Consider the following 25647-nt stretch of genomic DNA (forward strand, 5'->3'; position numbering starts at 1 on the left):
ACAAACATTTATCCTATTCCACTCACAAACTATAAATACAATTTTTCTACAAAGATCTAAAGGAGATTTGACAGAGGCAGCCTATGAATGAACATGCCTAGATATAAAACCTTGTGTTACAAGTGATGGATTCCTCTAAACATTGTTATGAGAGTTCAAAAATATCTGAAGACTTGTAGTTTTTTATGCTGGATTTTAAAACTAGCTAATTGATTGTCTTGGTTTAAATAGAGTCTGGACACAGTACTACAGAATAGGATGGGGTTTTTTTACTTCCATGCTGGCCCAATACCAGCAGTGCCTTTACCCCCTGCAGCCTTAGTCCCAGCTGGTTTCTTCTCCTTGCTGGGATCTGGGGATGGCTGAGCTTTTTTGTTTAAGCTCACTGGCTTGGCTGCAGTTGGTTTGTCTCTGGACTCCGGGGGTGTGCCAGTTTCTGCAGACTTCAAACAAATACAACAGGTTAGGCTCGTACAGAGTAAGTTACTTATTGTCTTACAATGTCAATCTATTTTAGTAACCTCTACATTTTTATCTCCTATCTATATAAAGCAATTCTCAAATGTTTACATGCCACGCCCACCTCTATGTAACCACACACTGCCCTTATAAGGTCATCACTCACCTGGCTGGCTATCCTGACCTTTTTGACCTTTGCCTCCTTCACTTTGCGAGCTTGGTTTTGGGACTTGGCTTCATCTTGAGCTTTCTTGTCATCTGGTTCAGTCCTGGGGAGAAAAAATACCAAATGTCACCACTGAAAACTGCCAGCACAAACAAAAAATAACCTTAAACAATTGCTTCTTGCAATTGTTTTTTTTTAAAGTTAAGTGACTTTTTATTTGACATGCAGTGCAATATGATATATGGTCCAGAACTAAGGTAGGTAAAATCTTAATAATGTAGTATAAATGTTAGTATAAAAATTAATTTATTAGTGCACTTTAAAGAAACCAACCATTTCACAAAAACATTTTTTATAAGATATTCAACACAGGTTTACTTTGAGACAAATTTTGAAGGAACCAAACAAATAGTTGAGATCTCTAGGATTTCAGCTATTGCGTAGCTATTGTTTAAATCTCAGGAATGCATTGGTATTGAATGAGTTATAAAAAATGAATTATTTAATTAAAAGTTCAGGCCCCTAACTCTCCTGTTTCTAGAGTTGTCAGCTGTCATTGATATTCTGCTTTAAGCACTGAAGATTGATGCATTGTCAAAACGGCCCTGTCAAGACGACCTCGACAAATTGGTCCATAACAAAATCGTCCAGTCAAAATAGCCCCGACATACTGGCTACTGTCAAATGGTCTCCCATTATATTGACACGCTAAGAGAGCCCTTATTTCGGAAGCCTAGATGACTAAAGCTTATTTATCCTATTTGTTAGGAGCCTATTTGTTGGGAGAATACAACAGGGTTTATTTGTCGCTGTCACTTTTGTCTAGGCTGTTTTGATGCCATAAGCAGAAGTATACACTTGATGCTGTCCAAGTATACCTGCTGTTAGATGACATAGTCTTGAGTGCACTAATCAGCTGGGTTGCCACATTGGCTTGCTCTGCCATCTTTGGGTTATCTTCCCATTGTTCTCTGTCAAGTTTAAAATCAATACAGACTTTTAAAAAGTCAGTTGTGTTTAGAGATAGGGACCGGAACAAAAAAAACGTGTAAATGTGTAAGTACAGTAGCAAGGCATTAAGAATCTCCCCACCTGTATGTGGCCAAAAGCTGTGAGATTTCTGAAAGCCGCTGGGAGTTGATGGCCCCGTTGTCTCCCACACCGTCCGACACGTCCAGTAGATGACTGGTGCCGGTCATCTGAGACAGTCCACCTTCTTGTGTGTGGAACATTCTTGTAGACTGGAATACAAGAGTATTAACATTTTCAGTAACAACACTTAATCATGTTTCTTTTATAAAATATTATTCCACTTATTCAACCACATAGTCGGGACACTAAGATCACAGTTGCTTCAGATATCCAGACACATTTTTAAAAATATTTAGTACAATATTGGTCTAAATATCCAGATAAAAATGTTGTGATACAAATTCTAGTGATATAGATGTACAACTAGGTAAACAACCGACCTGGTGCTCTCTCAGGTGATGTAGCCGGTTCAGCTGGGATGTCAGCTCGGCTGCGGTTGCGGTGTCATTCAGGTCAAGGTCAACTACAAGAAATTGTAAACTCTTATGTACATGTGCTACCCAGCTGTTTACATGTGCTACCCAGCTGTTTACATGTGCTACCCAGCTGTTTACATGTGCTACCCAGCTGTTTACATGTGCTACCTAGCTGTTTACATGTGCTACCTAGCTATTAAAATTTAAAATAATTCCAACAATTATTACATGTGCTACCCAGCTATTAAAATTTAAAATAATTTTAAACATTTTAGAAACCAAAAAAAAAATGTAACACTGTTGTCACCTGTAAGATCTCTGGAAGATTCTAGAACATCTAATTCTGAATGGACATCTCTTTCTGGTTCACTGCACACACTGCCTGGAGCTTTCTGCAGCAGCTGTTGTTTACAAAATGTGTTTCAGCACAAACAGTTTCATGAGGAAGTTGTAAAAATTGGCAAAAAAACAAGTTCTCATGAAGGAATTTCTCCTAATGAACTTTTATTTGGCAAAATTAAATGTTTAATAAACTCCCACTTAGGATGTAACAATCAATTCACCATACGCACGTAATGTTGGAGTAGCAAAATTAAATGTTTAATAAACTCCCACTTAGGATGTAACAATCAATTCACCATACGCACGTAATGTTGGAGTAGCAAAATTAAATGTTTAATAAACTCCCACTTAGGATGTAACAATCAATTCACCATACGCACGTAATGTTGGAGTAGCAAAATTAAATGTTTAATAAGCTCCCACTTAGGATGTAACAATCAATTCACCATACGCACGTAATGTTGGAGTAGCAAAATTAAATGTTTAATAAACTCCAACTTAGGATGTAACAATCAACTCACCATGCACACATAATGTTGGAGTAACGAAATTAAATGTTTAATAAGCTCCTACTTAGGATGTAACAATCAACTCACCATGCACACGTAATGTTGGAGTAACAAAATTAAATGTTTAATAAGCTCCCACTTAGGATGTAACAATCAACTAACCATGCACACGTAATGTTGGAGTAACAAAATTAAATGTTTAATAAGCTCCCACTTAGGATGTAACAATCAACTCACCATGCACACATAATGTTGGAGTAGCAAAATTAAATGTTTAATAAGCTCCCACTTAGGATGTAACAATCAACTCACCATGCGAACATAATGTTGGAGTTCACCCTGCCTGCTTTGATGCTCCTCCATACTGTCTAATATCTGACCGTATTTCGTCTGCATTCTGATAAAAATTATATTCTTAAATAATAACAATTATAATAATTAAAATACAATATTTTCAGACATTTAGTTTTGATATAGTTGTCTACAGTTATGATTTCTACAGCCAAATGCCCAGACTACTAATACAAGGTAAACAAATGTGCATGGATGACTAATGAATAGATTAATGAAAGTAAAGGAATAGCTGTTAAGCTTGGAAATATGCAGTGACTGTTGTGTTACTTTCATAAAGTTACAAACTTACCTCTCTGAGTTCACAGTTTCACCAATAGATTGGCTCATGTTTTCTGCTTGCTGTCTGTCGGACGTCTGTTTTACAGGAGGTGACAAGCTTTCATTCAGTTTTTCTGGACAATACAAATTTTTAAGATCTGTCATGTAATGTATTTATTACTTCCGAAGGGAACAAAAAAGTGTTTAGTTCAATAATATAAAATATTGAATATTTTGATTTACCAGCTTTTGAAAGCCCATGTCGACTTTTCCTTTGAGGCGAGCCAAGGACCTGCAAAGATCCCAAAGTGGTTGCTGACCTCAACAAGGTGGTGGCAGCTTTGTTTGTGCCATAGAATGGTCGGGCCTGTGCAGCAGGAGACCACGGCTCCGTACTCAGCTCTGATGGACTGGGGGTCACAGTGGGACTTTCTGGGTCGTAGATGTTTTTGTTGGAACCTGTGGTGAACAACAGGCGGTTACTTGTGGGGGGAGTGGCAAGTCTAGGGGCTGGGGGAGTGGCAAGTCTAGGGGCTGGGGTAGTGGCAAGTCTAGGGGCTGGGGTAGTGGCAAGTCTAGGGGCTGGGGGAGTGGCAAGTCTAGGGGCTGGGGTAGTGGCAAATCTAGGGGCTGGGGTAGTGGCAAGTCTAGGGGCTGGGGTAGTGGCAAGTCTAGGGGCTGGGGTAGTGGCAAGTCTAGGGGCTGGGGGAGTGGCAAGTCTAGGGGCTGGGGGAGTGGCAAGTCTAGGGGCTGGGGTGGTGGCAAGTCTCTGGGCTGGGGTAGTGGCAAGTCTAGGGGCTGGGGTAGTGGCAAGTCTAGGGTCTGGGGTAGTGGCAAGTCTAGGGGCTGGGGTAGTGGCAAGTCTAGGGGCTGGGGTAGTGGCAAGTCTAGGGGCTGGGGTAGTGGCAAGTCTAGGGGCTGGGGTAGTGGTAAGTCTAGGGGCTGGGGGAGTGGCAAGTCTAGGGGCTGGGGTGGTGGCAAGTCTAGGGGCTGGGGTAGTGGCAAGTCTCTGGGCTGGGGTAGTGGCAAGTCTAGGGGCTGGGGTAGTGGCAAGTCTAGGGGCTGGGGTAGTGGCAAGTCTAGGGGCTGGGGTAGTGGTAAGTCTAGGGGCTGGGTTAGTGGCAAGTCTAGGGGCTGGGGTAGTGTAAAGTCTCTGAGCTGGGGTAGTGGCAAGTCTCTGAGCTGGGGTAGTGGCAAGGGGCTGGGGTAGTGGCAAGTCTAGGGGCTGGGGTAGTGGCAAGTCTAGGGGCTGGGGTAGTGTCAAGTCTCTGAGCTGGGGTAGTGGCAAGGGGCTGGGGTAGTGGCAAGTCTCTGAGCTGAGGTAGTGGCAAGTCTAGGGGCTGGGGTAGTGGCAAGTCTAAGGGCTGGGGTAGTGGCAAGTCTCTGGGCTGGGGTAGTGGCAAGTCTAGGGGCTGGGGTTGTGGCAAGTCTAGGGGCTGGGGTAGTGGCAAGGGGCTGGGGTAGTGGCAAGTCTAGGGGCTGGGGTTGTGGCAAATCTAGGGGCTGGGGTAGTGGCAAGTCTAGGGGCTGGGGTAGTGGCAAGTCTAGGGGCTGGGGTAGTGGCAAGTCTAGGGGCTGGGGTAGTGGCAAGTCTAGGGGCTGGGGGAGTGGCAAGTCTAGGGGCTGGGGTGGTGGCAAGTCTAGGGGCTGGGGTAGTGGCAAGTCTCTGGGCTGGGGTAGTGGCAAGTCTAGGGGCTGGGGTAGTGGCAAGTCTAGGGTCTGGGGTAGTGGCAAGTCTAGGGGCTGGGGTAGTGGCAAGTCTAGGGGCTGGGGTAGTGGCAAGTCTAGGGGCTGGGGTAGTGGTAAGTCTAGGGGCTGGGGGAGTGGCAAGTCTAGGGGCTGGGGTGGTGGCAAGTCTAGGGGCTGGGGTAGTGGCAAGTCTCTGGGCTGGGGTAGTGGCAAGTCTAGGGGCTGGGGTAGTGGCAAGTCTAGGGGCTGGGGTAGTGGCAAGTCTAGGGGCTGGGGTAGTGGCAAGTCTAGGGGCTGGGGTAGTGGTAAGTCTAGGGGCTGGGGTAGTGGCAAGTCTAGGGGCTGGGGTAGTGTCAAGTCTCTGAGCTGGGGTAGTGGCAAGTCTCTGAGCTGGGGTAGTGGCAAGGGGCTGGGGTAGTGGCAAGTCTAGGGGCTGGGGTAGTGGCAAGTCTAGGGGCTGGGGTAGTGTCAAGTCTCTGAGCTGGGGTAGTGGCAAGGGGCTGGGGTAGTGGTAAGTCTAGGGGCTGGGGTAGTGGCAAGTCTCTGAGCTGGGATAGTGTCAAGTCTCTGAGCTGGGGTAGTGGCAAGTCTCTGAGCTGAGGTAGTGGCAAGTCTAGGGGCTGGGGTAGTGGCAAGTCTAAGGGCTGGGGTAGTGGCAAGTCTCTGGGCTGGGGTAGTGGCAAGTCTAGGGGCTGGGGTTGTGGCAAGTCTAGGGGCTGGGGTAGTGGCAAGTCTCTGGGCTGGGGTAGTGGCAAGTCTAGGGGCTGGGGTTGTGGCAAGTCTAGGGGCTGGGGTAGTGGCAAGTCTAGGGGCTGGGGTAGTGGCAAGTCTAGGGGCTGGGGTAGTGGCAAGTCTCTGGGTTGGGGTAGTGGCAAGTCTAGGGGCTGGGGTAGTGGCAAGTCCCTGGGCTGAGGTAGTGGCAAGTCCCTGGGCTGAGGTAGTGAGACTAAGAGATAGGGGTAGTGAGACTAAGAGATATGGGAGTGGTTTACTGTATCATTCCAACACAAATATTACACATGAGCTGTTTCTTGACACCCACCCTTCATCCTGTCTACACTTGTAGCACACACAGTCAAATGTTTACATCCATGAACTGACCTCTACTGGCAGCGTTCTTGAGCTGCTTATGATCCCCATAGTCCCCAGTCAGTGGTGAACTCTGGAAGCCTAAAGTGCTGTGCTGTGAGCTGTTGTGTGTCTGGCGTGGGGGGAGGTGGGTGGCGGCCTGCTGTCTGTTCTGACCATACTGGTTCAGGTGGGGTGGTGGGAAACCTGCGCCGTAGCTACTGTTGATGAGGTAAGGGTGGTTGGCAGGAGGGTATTGGTGGTTGGCAGGTGGGTTGTTGTCTGTGCTAGTTTTGAGTGAATGGTGACTTGATTCTGTGAGGGAAAAACGTGTATGTTAATCTTTAAGCAGCCTGTAGGTCAATTGACTGAAATAATTAAACAGAGAAGGGGATCAGGTTTGGTGAGTGCTGTAGCAAAACTATGGTTCCCAGAAAACTGCGCAAACAGAAAAATGTGCAAATACAAACTAATTATACTAATACACTTTAATTGGTCATATTTCTCAGAAACATGTTTTATTTAATTTATTATGCTACGATGCACATGTAGCCACTATTTGTTAATGTCTATAAATGATGGATTTGAGAAAACAAAAATGCCCTTGTACACTTTGTTGTGCGCAGTTTTCTGTCGTGCATCTTTCCTGTCACCCAAAACTATATAAACTATAATGGGGAGTAGTTAAATTATTGAGTTATGTGCAGTAGCGTAGCGAGGGGGGCGGGGGGGGGGGACGGACACGACATATGTCCCCGGGCGCCGACCCAAAATGGGTTGGAAAAATAAATTGAAAGGTTGAGGGGGGTGCAAATGGAAATCTCAAGGGGTGGGGGTGCAAATCGAAAAGTTTGTCCCCGGGCGCCGGGAAGGGTCGCTACGCCTCTGGTTATGTGCCTAGCTTGCCTGAGTGAATAGATGACTTGGGGGACGGTGCAGAGGTGAGTTCTTGCAGTGACTGGGTCCTGTGACCATTGGTCAGGTGTCCAGATGTTGTGATGATTGTGTTACCGCTAGGACCCGTTACGTAACCATGGACACGAGGAAGCTGTGAGTGACTTAAGTTATTGGACGGCTGGAAGAAAACAAGAAAAGTTATTGGACAGCTGGAAGAAACAAGAAAAGTTATTGGACGGCTGGAAGAAAACAAGAAAAGTTATTGGACTGCTGGAAGAAAAGTTATTGGACGGCTGGAAGAAAACAAGAAAAGTTATTGGACGGCTGGAAGAAAACAAGAAAAGTTATTGGACGGCTGGAAGAAAACAAGAAAAGTAATTGGACAGCTGGAAAAAACAAGAAAAGTTATTGGACTGCTGGAAGAAAAGTTATTGGACGGCTGGAAGAAAACAAGAAAAGTAATTGGACAGCTGGAAAAAACAAGAAAAGTTATTGGACGACTGGAAGAAAAGTTATTGGACAGCTGGAAGAAAACAAGAAAAGTTATTGGACAGCTGGAAGAAAACAAGAAAAGTTATTGGACGGCTGGAAAAAAACAAGAAAAAAGTTTAACCCGAGGATAACTTACTTTGTTATCAGAGAAAGGTGAACTTACTTTGTTATCATCAGAGCTGCCTCTGTCTGATGTGGGCTGGTGATGGAACTGGCCATGATAAGGATATGTCATCTTGTCTTCAGACGTTGCCAGAGAAATCCTGCTGCAGGTTCCATAGGAAGAGGACTGGTCACTGCTTTGGGTGACCTGCGGGACTTGAAGCTCATTCCTGGTCATGGGGATGTCCATGTTGCTGGACAGTCTGCCACAATCAAGATCAGACAGTTAGGTACAGTTTATTCATAATTTAATATCAGACAGTAAGGTACAGTTCATTCATAATTTAATATCAGACAGTAAGGTACAGTTCATTCATAATTTAATATTCAGCTTTTCAAACTTTTAACTTTTTGTTATCAAATTGTACAGCTTTAGAATTTAACTGATATTTAGATTTCTTTAGCTAAATTAAAATGAACCACTTCTAACGTCTAAATGATCTAACCAAATAAAAAATTACTTCTGTAAATATTCCTCAACAAAATAAATAAATAACTTCTGCACCATGCCCCTAATAAATAAAAAAAATTACTTCTGTAAATATTCCTCCACCCTGCCCATCTTGTTGATTTCATCCCTCCTATCCTCCCTTCCATTCTCATTGTCGATATTCTGGTGCAACTGTGGTGACGATGTCGCTCGTTCTTGACTCTCATTTCCCTGGTCAGCCAAAGTGGCAGGCCCAGATGTGGCCAGGTTTAAACTGGCAACAGAGGTATTGCCGTCTGCCACAGCCAAAGCAGAGGCCAACTGACCACCATTCTGGCTAGACATGAATGAGCTGTTTAGACCCTAGAGAAAAAATGGACATTCTGATATTTATTTACACTAAACAGAAAACAATATTTCTAGTGTTTTTTTATACTCTTCACAGAAACCAACTTTCAACTATTTCATCCTTTTTTTTAAAATAAATATGGCACATCCATCATCTACACTATATTGCTCTCTGAAAAAGGATAATGCAATAGAATATGTGAAAAGGTCATCTATTACTTACCTTCTTCTGTGGGGTGCTGACTAACAGAGAGACAGCCTCATTCCACTGGGACTGCATCATAAACTGGAGTTTGGTCAAAATCTCCATCCTGTATTTCACAACAACAAAATAAGTTGCTATAGCAACAAGAAATGTTATTCAAGAAATTTTAAAGCTTTAACAGAAAACAAAATAATAAATACTTTGGTGACAAGAAATTTTAAAGCTTTAAAAGAAAACAAAATACTTGCTAATAAATACTTTGGTGACAAGAAATTTTAAAGCTTTAATAGCAAATAAATAGCTTGCTGATAAATACTATAGATACAAGAAATCTTGAAGACCATGTTACACAGATATTACACATCAACCTAAAATCTCACACCTCTGAGACTCCAGTTTAATCTTTGACTGTCTAAGGTGATGGTTTTCTGTCCTCAACTCCTGGAGTCTGAAAAAAAATACATAACAAATTCAGATTGTACCCAAATTTGGGAAATCTAAGTCACATGATTCGAAGATAGAGTCATGACAATAAAGGGAGGTAAAGTATTTAAGGATACAAAAACATCTTGATTCAACACACTATTTTTATATGAACTTAAAAAATAATAATAAAATTACCATTCTTCAATTCTAAATTAAAATATAAAGGAACAAACTTTTCTTCCAGCTCGTTAATATGTTTTCGAAAATCTTCTTCCTTTTTCAGTCGCTCTTCTGTAAGTGCTACTGACTGTCGTTCCATTTCCTTTTGGTGGCGGCTATTGAGCTCACTCAGCTGTTTTTGGTACCGTTCAGCAGCTTCTTCTAGAGCTGTCTCTATCCTCATATGGAACTCTGATGCCTGGTCTGCAATCTGCAACAGTGGCCTGAGATTATTTCCTGTTTCTCTTACACAAACGCAGCTAACACCCATCTAAAACAATAGTGAACTAAATACCTCTTTCTCCATCTGGGCATGGAGGTCAGTCTCCAGCTTGCGTTGTGCACTTTCAAACTTTGCCTCCATTATGGCCATCTCAACTTTCTGGCTTTCCTGAAATAGTTTTTTATCTAACTGAATTTATTGTTATTTTCTATGATAAGTTAAAGTTTTTAAAACATATTTTCCTAAACTCAAACCAACATTTTTTTCTCAAATTCTTATGAAATTTTGGTACCTTTTCTCTGATCAGTTGTTCAAAATCTAAAACAGTTTTTTTCAACTCAGCTTTTAGTTGCTCACACTCTTCATTAGCTGCGTCTAACTTTTTCTTCTGGCTCTCCAGTTTGACCTGTCAAAATAAACGTGTATGTGGTATCAGTAGGGACGGCATGGTTGAGTGGTACAGCACTCAACTGCTAGCCCAAAGGTATAGAGTTCAGAACTCCACTATGACTCATGACATATTATTGAGCATGATGTTTTTTATTCACGCACAAGATGGTGATGAGTTCTTGGCACACCTATGAATTGTAGCCAGTCAACCAGCCATCAGTTGGGTCACCAATGGCGCAGGGGGGAGTAAAGAGATTTAGGATGATCCAATTACACCCCGGCTGATATAAACAGTATTAGAACACAGTACCTCTGGGTTAGTGGTCCTACAGCATAACCACACATTTCTATTTGCATAGAAAACAATTTCTGTAAACCCTATTTACTCACTTTCTCCATGCTGATGACCTTTTGGTTGGCTTCTTTAACTTCATCAATCTTGGCTAACAGTTCCTGCTCTCTCTTTGACCAGTTGTCCTGCTCCTGTTAAGGAAATTAAATGGTGCTTGTCATTACTTTCCCCCATAAATCTAACACTAAAACACAGCACAGGCAACTCACTGAGCCCCCCAGCACACACACTCCCTGAGCCCCCAGCACACACACTCCCTGAGCCCCAGCACACACACTCACTGAGCCCCAGCACACACACTCCCTGAGCCCCCAGCACACACACTCCCTGAGCCCCCAGCACACACACTCCCTGAGCCCCCAGCACACACTCCCTGAGCCCCCAGCACACACTCCCTGAGCCCCCAGCACACACACTCCCTGAGCCCCCAGCACACACACTCCCTGAGCCCCCAGCACACACACTCCCTGAGCCCCCAGCACACACACTCCCTGAGCCCCCAGCACACACTCCCTGAGCCCCCAGCACACACACTCCCTGAGCCCCCAGCACACACACTCCCTGAGCCCCCAGCACACACTCCCTGAGCCCCCAGCACACACTACCTGAGCCCCCAGCACACACTCCCTGAGCCCCCAGCACAAACAACTCACTGAAATCAATCTCTCCTGTGCTTGCTGCGCTTGCCTCTCAGCCAAGTCTCGGGCCTCAGACAGGTCGTTCCACTCTGCAGTCATCTTGTTGAACTTTGACCTCTCAGCCTCAAACTCTTCAGCTGCCTGTTCTTTACTGCGCTGGACCTCATAAAGCTGCCAAGTGTAGCATAATACTTGATTGGTCAACAAATAAACTTAATGTAACCAGATTTTTAAAAACATTAACACTTTGATTCTTTAAGTGAAGGTGTGAAAGCATAAGCAGGAGGAAAGATTCCACCGTTGAGTTAAAGATAAACATACCTCATCCTTTAAACAGTTGATTGCTTGTGATGAAGTTTCTTTCTCTGCCTTTAGTTGATCCACAGTCTGGGCAAGCTCCTTCTCAAAGCTGTTGATCATCTGAAAACAAAAGGATTTTTGCCAGACAACTGTCTCATACATCATATGACATATGTTATCAAAACACCTACATCAACAGACATTTTGGTTTGACAAAAATTTCTGTAGGTTTGTGGTTGAATATTGTAACTCAATTTTGATTAAAATTGAGCCAATATCTTGTTAGATATGAAATTAGTAGTTAAAAATAAAGTAAAGATTACTAAATTAAACAAAAGGGTAGATAAATAGGTAGTATTAGTTATTACACTTAGTGTATTCCACCTATTTCTGCATCTGGTAAACATTAAAAAAACTGAGCTTTGGTTGAAGGCGGAAGAAAACTTACATTTTGCTGTGACTGTAGATTCTCCTCTATCTGTTCCTTCTCATGTGTCAGTACCCTGAGAAAATCATCTTTCTCTGCCTCTCTCTTCTTCCAGCCCTCTACAACCTTGGCCAATTGCTACAGAAAAAAACACAAAGATGAAACATTTTCACAAAACATGAAAAATGTAATTAGTACACACATTATCACACAAAAACCAAATGTTATATATACTTCTAACATTTTCACAAAACAAAAAATGCAATACATACATAACATATCTTCACACCAAAACCAAATGTTATACATACATCTAAAATTTTCAAAGAAGTAACAAGTCATTCATACATCTTACATTTTCACAAAACACAAATGCAATAATGACATTTTCAGAAAATTAAAAAAGAACAGTTGACAACAAATTATAACTAAATTTCAACTTACTATTGTAGTACCAACCCACTATGAACTAAGATGAAGTACCTTATCCAGTTGTTCAATCATGAGATCCTTCCTCTTATCCGTTGATACCGCCACAGCTAGTTGCTGCTGAATTTCCAATATCTGTCCACAACAGCACAAAAAATAAGTTTTCTTACAAACACTTGTTTTGATTTTATACAACATTAAAACTGTAACAAGAATGTCAGGGTTAAGGGTCAATCAAACTGACCACACACTTTCACATAGTAAAGCTGTTTAATTAAACAATAAATTGCCATTTTTACCTTTGTGTTGAGTTTATGAATTTGTTCCTCACAATGCTGAAAATAATGTTAATTCACTGGTGTTATTTACTAATGATGCAAATTTCCTATAAAAATAGTTTCTAATTTTAATGTTAAATTTTAATTTCCAATTAACATAAACAAAGTTTTTTATAATGGGCTTGCCTTTCTTCTGTATTTTTCTTTTTCTAAATTATCCCGCAAATATTGGTTCTCTCCCTGAATGACAGCCTCTGTCCTATTGGACAAGGACGGCAAGTCTAAAAATATCTTAGATGAAAAAGTGGGGAAATTTTCCAAGATGTCCGACATGTCATCTTGATTATTGTTCCTGAGAGAACAAATCAAGAAACAATTATTAAATTTTAGTAAAAATATGAAATCTTAATAATGTTGCAATGCTAAATGATTAGAACTTAGACCTACCCCATAATGGAAGTGATGTCTGGGTCAAAGTGAAGCTGACGTTTGATTGGTTGATCAGAGATTAACAAATCAGATGCAGTGTCAGTGGGATCAAATAATGTATGTTCTGTTAGGAGGAAGTTTGAATACATATGTTTTAAGTCATTTAGTATCAAGATCTGTGCTAGATATTTTTCTTTAAATAAAATTATTGCCAGCTATTTGTCCTCAACTTACCTGCCATATGATTGGATGACAAATCTGCTCCGACACGCAGCATGTTGTGCATGTGGGCTCTTACATCCTCCATGCCATGAATGTCATGCTCTGCATTCTAGAAAGTAGATAATGATTTCATATGCTGTTACGACAAGTGTGTATACTTATTAAACAGCACAAATCTTTGGTCTTATTTTTATTGAAATGTTTTTAAATGATGAAATTATTTTATAAATGATCACTGACCTCAGGAAGTTTGTGACCAAACTTTTTATAACCTTCCACTTGATTGGCTCCCATGTCCCTGATACTGTTTTGGTGATTCCCATCAAAATAGTTGAGTGCATCCCCTTGCGTGTAGGGTGAGATCTGTGAGAAGCTGGAGTGGAGCTGTTGGCTATTGCTGGCCTGGCGCTGTGGCAAGGACACTGAGCTGCTGCTCATATTTCCACGATTGTAGTTTTCATTGAGACGATGTATCGCTGATTGCTGGTCACCACTGTAGTTGCTTTGACTGGACGCTAGAGAGTGATTGGAACTGAAGACCATCAGTGGCTGCTTAATGTAGGACTGGGAAGATCGAACATCCATCTGGTGCTGGTTTGGCTGAGTTCGTATGCGGTCAAAAGATTGTGAGAACTGGGGGTGAGACGGCTGAGGCTTGGGCATGGCTGTGCTTGAAACATTGGCATGAACTGCATTGTGAGGCGGATGTGTGACCTCAGATTGACCCACATCCTCCCGCTGAGGTAGCGGTGAGATATTGTTCTCTGTTCCAACAATCAGTTGACAATTACCCCTGGCTGACTGCATCTGAGAACTGTTGTTTAAGTACGACTCTTTCCCCACCCCACTCACTCGACTGTTGGTACTATTAGCAGTTGAGATCTGTAACATATTGGGCATAGAGCTGTGTGCTTGTGGCGGCCTGACCTGAGCATTGACCACAGCTTTGGCTGGCTCACCTGGTTTGTGGCGCCCAACAGCAGAGCTCCCCCCATGGTTCCCAGGTTTTGTAGCTGGTGAAGACTTCCTGATAGATGTGCTAGGGGCTGAAGAGCGCGTTGCTACAGCTCCGGCTTTTTTTTCTCCAGATGAGGCAGAGCCCTGAACCGCAGGTCTGCGAGTCTGGACTTTGTTGCTCGCTGATTTTTTACCAGCTTTGCCACTGTCCCCAGCTGATTGGTTCTGGTCAGTGACAGCCAAAGAACTTCCAGCGCCTGCTTGTCTTTGGTCAGTTTGAGAATCAACGCCATCTCCTTCATCATGAATGTCCACTGCATCTACTTTGATTGGGGCTTGATTCCTCAACAAATTTTTTGGCTGGGACCTGATGGAATCTATCAGGTCAAAACTGGCATTTTGGTTACTGCTGCCATTAGCCTGAGGCCAGTTACTGTTCCAGTCCTTGGGGAACTGATGTTGACCGCTGTTGCCGGCCATGTTGTTGGACACTGGCTGGGCATACATTTGGGTGCTTTGCAGCAACCCCTCTTCACTCAGCTCCAAGCTTAAAGCATCTGTGTTATCTTCCTCATTGCTGTGGACGTCTCCAAAACCTCCCATGTTTCCCTCCCCTCTGTAGGAGCCATTTTGTCTTGTTGCCTTGAAACTCCCAGGCTGCTCGACCTGGAAATTCCGCGGCGGCCCCTGCTGCTGGGATGGGTCAACTAAATGTTGGAAGTGCTGATGGTGGGAAGATAAATAACTTGTTTGGTCTGTGGGGTCATCTTGGGCCCACATGACATCATTATCAGGACCCTGGGAGTTGGTAGCCATTAATGTCATGTTACCAGCGCTGTAATACTCAGATGAATTATTCTCCATCATATGTTCATCTCCATAGTGGCTGGACCCATCTTCCCTTTCTAAGCTATCATACAGATTCTGGCTGTCCTCATCTGGTCTGGGGTTGCCTGCACCGCCTGCGGAGTTTGCTGGGGACAGCAACGGCTGCTGCCCCATCTGAGAGGGAAGAAAACTGAACCCATAAAGGGAGTTGCCACCATTGTCCAAGATAGAGGAATCATGACCCTCGATAATCCGCACATTCTGACCTTGATCGTGTGCGGACATAGCCCCACCATACAACCCATGCTCAGATACATCTGAGCCATTGACAGCTGGACGGTGATGCATGTACTCATCTACATTAGGATTATCCTTAACAGCAGCCTCAGCTTCTAAATGTTCGTTCTCCTCATTATCTTCTCTATTCCCCACATCTTCAGCACTTTCCTCATCATCATATACATCATCATCAAAATTCAATCTTTGTAGTGGATTAAATAAGCTGTCGTTGTCATCTGAGCTTCCATGATGAACAGGACTAGCATTGTTCCCATCTCTAGCCGGTCCACCTCGTCTACTGAGCCCCTCTTGGGAGTGGGACTCAAAATGTGTCCCACCATCATCATCAAGACTCAGTGAACTTCTCTGACCATCTGGCTGTTCAAAGTCATCATCAAGCATTCTTAGCTGCTCCATGTTTCTGTCAATGGAGGCCATTTCTGAATCTGAATATCTTTGGTCAGCACTTTCATCATCACTTTCTACACTGGAGGCATGTGTCACACCATGAGAACTGGCATGTCCATCCATTATTATTTAATTCATTTTAATCCTGATAAAAAAAAAAATTATAAAAAGAAGTTAATTAGTATCACTAGAACTGCTAATACCTTTGAAGTTAGAAATAAAATAAGGACTAGGGTCAGCGCCATATATATTTATATGAGGTATCATTATCAAACTGCAAAACATTAAAAATTATTTCAGAACAACGTTATTAATTTTTACAGTATTTATTTGGGGCTACAACATGAATGAAGATTAATGAAGACAATTTATATTGAAAATATTCTAACCCAGCATTTACTTTTGTTTAGTCACAACTTTCTGTAAATTGAGTGATGTAAATAGGGGCTACATTTATTTTCCAGTAATTATTTTAATACATATATTCCATACAGCCTAGATTTAGGCCGATAAATAATATAAATATAAAAGGATTGAAACAAAAGGAAAACTAGAACAATAACAAAAAATCTTGACTATTTGTACACCTGCCAGACATGTACATTTTCTGTTTTTACTTTTGTTTTTTATTTTAATCTGCTACTAAATGTTATTAAACTTTTGGTGATAGAGAGGAAACCTTTTTTCTGTCTTTAACCCCTTTCGTAGGCGTTTTGATGAAAATCTCAAAAAAAAAATTTTTGGAAAAAAAGCATCAATAATAGCTAGCACACTAGTAAACTAAGTCAATTTAGCATATATTAACTTTCTGTGCAAAGTCATTATAGCTGAAAAAAAAATTTCAAAGTCAGGTTCAGCCTATTATGAGCTAATGAAGAAAAAAACTACTAGATTTTTCAATAAAACTTTATAGAAACATATTAAAATATTTTAGAAATGAATTTAGATAGCTAAAATTTAACAAAATCAATAAATCATTTAAAAAAAAAATTAGCGTAGATTTTAGTATTGTATAGGCCTAGCTCTAGTTGTGGCGGATAGTGTTAGTAAAAAAATCAAAATTTTATATTTTTGTGTTTTATGACAATATTTGTACATAATTTACATGCCATGCTTTTTATATCCACAGAGAGTAAGTATACCATGTTAAAAAAACTGCACTCTTAACTAATAATTCATATTTTTACTTAAAAAATTATAAAAACGATCATCAATGAGGAAAGCGCAATGCATTATATTTTTAGATATGACGCGACATAACTAATAAATCTAGCCAAATAATTGGATTTCGGCGCAGCTCACAATTTCCCGCACTTTGTTTTCTGCAAATAGATTATAATAAAATGGCGTTATAAGGGGGGTCATAATTCTGGCATAGTGACCACACGTACGGACCTAAGAATTATTTCCAAACATTGTCATTTATATAAAGCTAAGACTCTGAACTGTTTCTTCACCACACGCTGGTTAATATTCATCGCGTTGTTTAGAAGGTATGTGATGTTAAGTTCACGTTAACACAAGAATAAAAAGAGCTACTTTCACTAAAGCGCCGCTTGCAAGATAAATAAAGAAATTAGGTCAAAAGTACACCTTACTATTCTTGATTAACAGACTTAATTAGAAATAGGTAATTCCGATTACTAAAATTATTAAATTGACAATGGCTTCAAAATCATTGGTTTTATCCTTCTACCCCTTAATGAAATTGAAAACGAAACCGCGCCACCATCTTAGTAAATCGCTTCGAGGGCTTGCGCCATGAGTTAATATAAACAAACCTGGAAGCAGTGAACCGAACGGCCTACTCTTCGGAGGGCCGGGCCAATCTAGCAGGCCTAAACTTTTACGAAGTGACTACTCGGAAGATTTTTCTCCCCAACGTCTCCACTTAGTCAGCAAGAGATAGCTCTGCGCATGCGCAGTTACCTATGGCTAGGGTTAGAATGAGGGTTAGGGATAGGATTCGGGAAAGGATTAGGGTTGGTGTTAGCCGTTAGGGTTCTGCGGTTGTAAACACACGCATGCGCAGTACCATCGAAAACATCACCGCGATGGCAAGTCGTAGTTTCTCTCCATTGCGCATGCGTATCTTATTCCGGCTAGCATCGGCCAAACTTTTATTGCCAAAAAAAGAATGAATGGTGGCTAATAATTGAATAAAAACTTAAAAAGGAATCCGAATAGGCCCAACTAAATGGCTAAACATAAAAAAATGTACTGATTGGAATGACCATTATCACGACTGGGAGAGAGAATCATAGAGGTGTGAGGTGATGTGATCATTCAGATCAGCTAGAATGCTAGATCAGTGATCAAACTGATCAGCCTCAGACTCAGTCACTTGAGTCACGGTGGTGTCAGGTCGGGACTGAGACTGATTCTCAAAAATTCTAGGGAAAATTCTATAACAATTAGGCCATATAAAATATATAATGAAATATCATGGACCAATAACATCGTCTAAGCACCTTTCTATTTTGTTTCTATTTCAGGGGTCTACCTGATTCAATGTTTTAGCAGTGCACCAGACACCGCAAATGTAGAGATAACACAAATTTAGTTTACTTTGTTGACAGTTTCTAAAGAATTTACTCTCTTTTAACTCTCTGCGCATGACCAGAAAAAAGGGTTTCCTTGTTGATGATCCACCAAATAGTATTTTGATCATTATTTACCATAACTTTCATGTCCAAAAAAATAAATGCAAATTAATGATTACGTGACTTTACGTCGCTGTGCATTATAAAGAAGTTAGGGAACAAAAAAAAGAAGTCAAAAGTAAAAGGGATAAGGCGAGGGAGAAATCAAGACCTTATTTTGAGTGGCCGTCAGTGTTTCTTTCGGGCATCCAGAGTTTCTTCCAGGCATCTCTTCGGAGGGGCGAAGCCCCCCCCCCCCCCGAAATTTTTTTACCGCCCCCCCCCCCCAACGAAATGAAATTTATATAATTTATATAGAAAATATATACTTTTAACAGTCTCCGCCCCCCCCCCCGAAGAAAGTTTACCGCCCCCCCCCCCCCCCGAAAATTTCAAGTGCCCCCCCCCCCCCCCCCGGAGAAAAAAGTCTGGAAGAAACACTGCGGGCATCTCTTCGGGGTTTTTTAAAAAAAAAAAAAACTCCAATAACTTTAAGGTATACATAATATTAATAATAATACACACCACAACACCTCATATTTTCAACTTGTAGGGCCTAGGCTTCATCCCCACTCTTACACACATGGGTCTACACACAAAAAGACACAGTTGTCGTAGATAAGGCCTGCAAATACTGCAGTAACTATCTTTTTAAAAAATAAATCACTTATTATTTTTCATTATAATGGGCTACACCAATATTACCATCTGTACTCTGTAATCGTTATTTATGTTACAGCTTATCAATAAAAATGCCGTTAAATGCTATAATAGCTTACACATTGAAATTAAAACTATTATGGCTACTGCTATTAAAGCCTGAGTCTTTCCATAAACTCCTACCCTGTCGACCATTGTTGACTCCATGAACGATTGAGAATCGTTAATAACACGGACGCCCCAGGGGGGAAATGGGGGGATTGGACCCGGAGACACCCAGCCTAGTGACGCCACAAACTGTTTATCTTTAATATCACAATACGTGCCACGGAGATTAACTGGAGGACAGATTATTGAGTAATTAGATCACCACTCCGAGCTCTGTTAGCTTTATTAGGAGGTGTTGTCGCCGGTGTTTTGCGGATCGTCTCTGTAGTCATAGTATCTCGATATTAATGCAATTGTCGTTAGTGTTGGTGTCTCGTAAAAATGTCCCCTGCGGGTCAAGTTATTGATTTATCAAGATGAATTTTAATTATCCTATATTAGTGGTTTGGTTGAAATAGCACATCGTTGACACTGTTAAATGTAAATTACTATTGTCTACACTCTTACTCTGATCAGCGTTTCTTCAAACTTTTTTTCTCCGGGGAGGGGGGGGGGCACTTGATATTTTCGGGTGGGGGGTGGGCTCAGACATGAACCTGATTGGGATCAGCGCCCGGCAGATAACTGCGAGCGGAAGAAAAAATACTCACATGTGTCTTTTAACAACACCTAATAAATAATTATTTAGATATAAAAAGAGTATTCTGACGTCTAATTTAAATATATTTTTATTATGAAAAAATTATTTTCCATGTTCCCTCTAGCTAGCATACTGGTAAGCCTACTTAATATTAAGTGCCAAAGTTTTTTTACACACTCATTTTATCCAAAAATAGATTTGTTTGGCCTACTTTTCATGATTAATGAAAAATAAAAAAAAAATCTTTACAATAAATAATAGATTTTATGTCGCAAGTTCTCATCAATAATGTGTCCTCGGTAGTATAGTGGTAAGTATCCCCGCCTGTCACGCGGGAGACCGGGGTTCGATTCCCCGCCGGGGAGGCTAGTTTTTTGTTTTTAGAATCAGGTTACTTTTTCATACTGTTAATAGTTTGTAAGAAGAATCTTTATTCCTGAAATGTTATCTAACGAGCGAGTTTTCGTGATCACATAACTGTTGAAATCTACAACCGGAGTCGGGTTATATTGATTGTTTATCTCAAATATTATTGTATCGAACGAATCAACAAGCCGGCTGTCTCGCTCACAACTGCGAGCTTGAATATAATAACATATTTTGTTTATACCACGAACAAATCTGTTGTGTCGTGATATAACTAATAAAGAACTCGTCTGATTGATGGTGAGCGGGTTGGGAGCTCTGGGAAAACATATTTTATAACCTGTCGTAGTTGGTGACAAGCCTATATAATAAACTTGCGGGTTTTTTCATATATCGCCATTAGATTAAAAGAAACGGCGAGTGTAAGGTCCATACTATACGGTATGGGAGTTTTGGGAGTTAGGCTTTAGTAAGCTCGTGATGTCTATCATGGGATTCTATGTTTTCCATGTTGCCGTTTTGGCGGTGACTTTATTATGCGTGCTCAAGCACGGCTGCCTATCGATGAAGCAAAAGCGACAGATGTTTTATATGCCGAATACGCTGGATAGTCTGCGCGCGCAGATTCAGAGCGTGGAGCGGTCACTTTTGGAGTGCAGGCGCAGGATCGAATTACTGACAGGCAAGGCGCAGGTACAACATGCCAAGGCCAACGTTGGCTCCACAGGTGAGGTGTTTTCTATTTATAGACACAAACATGCGTGGGCGGGATTTAGAGCAGACGACTGCAAACCTGAGTTCTAGTCCAAGGTTCGTGGTCGTAGAACGTTTTGAGTCAACCGAGCACTGATGGCTACCTGACGACATTAGGGAAATTAAACGTGGCTGGGCATAGTGCTGACCACATTATCCTTTCACATGCCGAGGTGACTGTCCCATGGTCCGTTAGGTTCTAAAGGGTAGGTTTACTTTTGTTTTATAAACATACGTACAACTAATTTCTCCTAATTTCAAAATAAATAAAAAATTAAATTTAAAAAGTATACAGTTAGGTAAGGCTTGTTCATTGTTTGAATATTGAAGTTTAAAAAAACACAGTCCTCTTCGTAACCGCCCCCCCCCCACCCTCCCCCAACCCAAGGAGTGTGATGTCGTATGGACACTCATCAAAATACACATGGTCTAACATATTAATATAAAGGAAAAGTAATCAAAAATTGTTTTTTAAATAACATTTTTTTATTTATTTATTCTTTATTTTTAAAGGTATTGGGAACTGGGGTTGGATCGGTTTCATCGATGATCGAAGAAGAAAAAGATCTGTCAGAATTCGTCAGGTACCCTATTTCAACTACTACTGGAACGGCCAGTACTATCAGCTGCAGAACACGCTGAACACACTCAACTCAGAATACAGCCAGTGTAATGCCAACTTGCAGAAGACGCTCGCGACCCAACAGCAGATCAACGACAAGGAGCAGCTGGCCAAACAGCTGTTGCAAGAGATCGAAGTCGGCGCGACCAACCTGCGCAGCTGCGTCAACTCAGGGGGGCGGACGGATTTGGATCTTCAGAGCCTGACCAACTACATCAATAACGGCGGGTTTGTCCCCGTGGTGCCAGCACAGACTAGACCACAGGTGTACCAGGCCCCGCCCCCGGCGCCTCCCATTTGGTGGATGTACAGATTTGACGACAGAAGACGAGAAGTCGTGGCAAGTATCTCCCAAATGATCTGGTTCAAATCCTGATTGGCAGCAGTGGCGTAGCTAGGGAAGGGCGGGTGGGGCGACCGCCTCGGGTGCCGACCCTAATGGGGCGCTAAAATGGGTAAAAAAAATATTAAAGGCTCATTTTAAGATGGGTTAGAAATATACACAAAGTTAAGAAAGTAAACGGAGCGCAAAATGGATATTTTGCCACGACGCCGGAATGGGTCGCTACGCCTCTGCTTGGCAGTGGCATAGTTCGAGTGAGGCAAAGAGGGGAGGGGGGAAACCTGAGGTTTTACCGGGAGTCGGAAAATTAGAGAATCCTCCCGAATAGGAACATCAATATAAGATAGTTTCAATAGTCCACCGGCGGTACCGAAAGGTGTAGTTTGGGATCGCCCATAAAAGACACACTGACACATCGTCAAAACATTTTCTTGACCACCACCCCTTTCCCATCGCCTATTAGTGTGACGTCATTAATGGACAACTTCTAGGGTAAAAATACTGATGTTGTCGATCCGCTGAAATACATAACGAGAAAAACAACGCCATATTTACATGAATATAACCACTATTTTTGGCCATACTTGTGATTTAGATTCATTGAAAGGACAGTCTGAAAATTACATTTCAACCACCACGTAGCAACGGCAGAGGCGTAGCGAGGGTGGGGCGGGGGTGCAAACCGCACCGGGTGACACCATTTAGGGGGTGACACCAACGAAAAAATAGCAAAATAGATATAGAAAAAAGATCATTCCATTTAAATTAACCATTAAGTTGAATTATAATTTACGAGCAAAATTGATAAATCCCGACAAACGGGGGGGGGGGGGCGTAAACTTGCTACCTATAAACAATGCTACATCAAGCTGTATTAATAACCGACAATAAATAAACAGCGTTACTATTATTCGTGCAAAGTTTAGACCTATCAAAGGGGGAGGGGGTGATACTAACGTTCACATCTAGACTAGGTGCCGCCAGAGGCGTGGCGATGGGGGGCAGGGGGGAGACATATGTCCCTGGGCGCCGACCTTAAGGGGGCGCCAAAATGGGTTGGAAAAAGTAAAGTTTGATGGAGGGTGCAAATCGAAAGTTTGGGGGGGGGGGGGGAGGGGGTGCAAATCGAAAGTTTGAACCCGGGCGCCGGGAAGGGTCGCTACGCCTCTGGGGGTGTCGCACCGGGTGACGACCGACCTTAGAAACGCCACTGTAATACGGTAGTACGGATGTCACAGCTAGTCCACCCTTGAAAAAGAATGGTTAATTATGCCTATAGGACCGTCCGGGGGCGGGTGGTGGACATACACGTTTGATTTTTATAAATTTTTTCTATCGACCAATCCCGTATATTAATTTTTTTTTTATATTTACTTAATATTACAAAACGTCTAGATCTAGTTGCAGTGGACGTTTGTATTAAATAAATTATTAAATAAAACCAATCACATAACAATAAAATTTGTTTAAATAAGAGATAATTTTAAATTTAAATCAGATATCGATCTGCCAAGCAAATTGCCTAGATCTAGCTAAAATCTAATAGTAATAAATAATCTAACATATTTAAATCTACATTTTAGGCCTAGACTCTACCTAATCTACATAATTTTAAAAGTATTTTACTTTTGGTTTTGGCATTTAGATATTTAAAATGAGGTATCCTTTAAACGAAATAAAACATAGATTTATATCAAAATCATTTCGTTAATTTATGAATAGTCTAGAATTTTCATGTTTTTATTACTTGAAAAATCGAAACTAGAATTAAAGTAACGAGGGATCTAGATCTAGATGAAACCTTTTTTTTTTTTTTTTGATTAGCTGGTAGTTTTAAAAGTTGTTTCCCTTGGCTGAAATCTTTTGAAGCTCAAAATAAGGTGTAAATAATATGAAATATAATGGTCCGCTTTTTGTAATTTCATTCTAGATCTAGACCTAGCGGCAGAGAAACTAAGAATGTAGATCTTAAGTTCAAAATCTTTTTTTTATATAAAAAGATCTAGATCTACATCTAGAATCTATGTACATTGTATTATTTACAAAAAGCGAGACAAGGACAATTTTTAATCAAGGCTTCTTTAGATTTTCCGGTTGCTTCGTGGGCGCACTGGCCGTGATCGTATAGTGGTTAGTACTTCGCGTTGTGGCCGCGACAACCCAGGTTCGAATCCTGGTCACGGCATATCTGCTGTGCTGTCTCGCACTGCCAAGCCCATGTATTTTTTTTTTATTTTCTTTGTTTAGGTGCAATTGTATGTCATCTACTTTATTACTAGAATTAGTAGTGGAAAATATTAACTCTAAATTTTAATTTAGCTTACGTTAATTTTTCTTTCTTTTCATTTTCACAACTAGCCAGCAAATGTTGATTGGACTCAAGTGCTTGCTCAGAGGCAGCAATGGAAGACTTTGGTGCAAGAAGCTCTGGCAGCGTGTTGGACTGGAATTGGCCGTTTGCCAGATGGGTCATTCCCACAGACCACAACTCAGGTTGTGACCACCAGAACATCAACGCCTGCACCCCCACCCCCACCACCTCCCCCACCGCCCCCACCACCTCCCCCTCCTCCACCCAGTACAACAACAACAACACCTCGTCCTACAACCACCACACCCCGGCCAACCACAACAACAAGACCTACAACCACAACAACACCAACAACCACAACAAAACCAACCACAACAACTACCACCACACAGTCCACAACAACCACCATCAACTACACAACAACTGTGGTGTATTTCACGTCAACAACAGGACCAGGGTTAACAACCACTTTTTCTCCTCTATTCACCACCACACCATGCAAGGTCTAAACACCACTACACCATGTAAGGTCTGAACATCACTACTCTGTGTAACATCTAAGCACCCCCCACACTATGTAATGTCTAAACACCACCACACCATGTAAGGTCTAAGCTCTAAACATTACCACACCATGCAAGGTCTAAACACTACCACACCATGTGAGGTCTAATCACCACAGGATTTAAAATATTTCCTCTAATATTTCCTATGAACACCACAGTGACAATTGTAACACATCATCCAGGTTCAAATCACCAACACATTTTTGTTTATTCTCTTTCACTTTGTATAACTCTTTGCATAAGAAACTATAAAAATCTCTTAATTTAGAATAAGTCTAATAAAAAAGCTATATAAATGCCCCTATTTTAAATGTTTTTGGTATTTTCACAAGTTTATGTTGTCATCCTTAAATCTATTTAGTATATGGACAAATAAAAACTTCTTTATTTGACAATTATCAAAATTTTTGTTTTCTATTTCATACATTACAAATGCAAAAAGAAAGGTTTTCAACTATCGTCTTATTTCACTCAGTTACTACATTGTTTGCGTCTATTGTCATATAACAATGATAGCCAAACACCTAGACCTACCATTCTCATTTTCAATCGTTATATAATCAAGACAGCCAAAAACTCGACTTCTACCAATTAGTCCTGTGTTATATAACCAACAACCTCTTGGTAGACCATTGTTGTATAAAGTAAAACTACCCTTCTTGACCAATCAATGTGGCTGATGTGAGAGATCTCACAAGTTTCTGTGACCTGGAGCGTGTTCAGCTCCAAGCCAAACCGCCTTTATTTCCCTAACCAGAGGCAGATCACTCCAGCCCAGGATCCAAACTCAGGTTAGCAGTCGTGAACCATACTGGCCAACCATGCCATCCCATATTATTATAAAAACATGAGGGACAAAAACCTAGAACTAGATCATTGATAATTTCTTTCTGAGTAAAAAAAAAAACAATTAAAACCCAATGTATAATAGCAGATTTTTATTT

The 25647-nt window shown here is 41.5% G+C and overlaps 2 protein-coding genes and 1 non-coding gene across 6 annotated transcripts; 2 read left to right on the forward strand and 1 right to left on the reverse strand.

Annotated features, from left to right (window-relative positions):
* Positions 1–235: 235 nt before the first annotated feature.
* Positions 236–18291, reverse strand: LOC131952514 (uncharacterized). 4 transcript variants are annotated; one of them, XM_059315227.1, is made up of 29 exons: positions 18164–18291; positions 13461–15837; positions 13233–13329; positions 13017–13122; positions 12756–12921; positions 12591–12626; positions 12346–12426; positions 11884–12000; positions 11457–11555; positions 11151–11306; positions 10536–10628; positions 10048–10161; positions 9828–9923; positions 9547–9743; positions 9270–9335; positions 8906–8993; positions 8438–8697; positions 7906–8107; positions 7260–7428; positions 6387–6668; positions 3840–4055; positions 3628–3730; positions 3297–3381; positions 2441–2534; positions 2098–2180; positions 1718–1866; positions 1504–1596; positions 626–728; positions 236–443 (listed from the first exon to the last, which is right to left on the reverse strand). In XM_059315227.1, the coding sequence occupies exons 2-29, from the start codon at positions 15813–15815 to the stop codon at positions 270–272; spliced, it is 5880 nt and encodes a 1959-aa protein (XP_059171210.1). In that variant the 5' UTR covers positions 15816–15837; positions 18164–18291; the 3' UTR covers positions 236–269. The 4 variants fall into 4 exon arrangements, with proteins under 4 accessions (XP_059171210.1, XP_059171201.1, XP_059171219.1 ...); XM_059315218.1 differs by having other exon boundaries at positions 18196–18290; XM_059315236.1 differs by having other exon boundaries at positions 18261–18275.
* A 2225-nt stretch (positions 18292–20516) lies between these two features.
* On the forward strand, positions 20517–21859 carry LOC131952685 (uncharacterized). The gene is made up of 2 exons (XM_059315459.1): positions 20517–20835; positions 21375–21859. The coding sequence occupies exons 1-2, from the start codon at positions 20589–20591 to the stop codon at positions 21857–21859; spliced, it is 732 nt and encodes a 243-aa protein (XP_059171442.1). The 5' UTR covers positions 20517–20588.
* A 2080-nt stretch (positions 21860–23939) lies between these two features.
* Trnah-gug (transfer RNA histidin (anticodon GUG)) lies at positions 23940–24011 on the forward strand. The gene has a single exon. It is a non-coding gene; the product is annotated as a tRNA-His (tRNA).
* The last annotated feature ends 1636 nt before the right edge of the window (positions 24012–25647 follow it).

The sequence above is a fragment of the Physella acuta genome, unplaced genomic scaffold (assembly GCF_028476545.2).
Source record: "Physella acuta isolate Inbredline_101_S28 unplaced genomic scaffold, ASM2847654v3 ptg000072l, whole genome shotgun sequence".
Lineage (NCBI taxonomy): Eukaryota > Metazoa > Mollusca > Gastropoda > Physidae > Physella > Physella acuta.

Excerpts from the sequence above, each read along its gene's own strand:
- LOC131952514 (XM_059315227.1), bottom strand. The coding sequence starts at position 15,815 with ATGGATGGACATGCCAGTTCTCATGGTGTGACACATGCCTCCAGTGTA. Across the intron at positions 11,556-11,883 it reads ATCTACAGTCACAGCAAAAT|ATGATCAACAGCTTTGAGAA; the intron begins GTAAGTTTTCTT and ends TTTTGTTTTCAG. Across the intron at positions 444-625 it reads AGGTCAGGATAGCCAGCCAG|TCTGCAGAAACTGGCACACC; the intron begins GTGAGTGATGAC and ends ATTTGTTTGAAG.
- LOC131952685 (XM_059315459.1), top strand. The coding sequence starts at position 20,589 with ATGTCTATCATGGGATTCTATGTTTTCCATGTTGCCGTTTTGGCGGTG. Across the intron at positions 20,836-21,374 it reads GGCCAACGTTGGCTCCACAG|GTATTGGGAACTGGGGTTGG; the intron begins GTGAGGTGTTTT and ends TTATTTTTAAAG.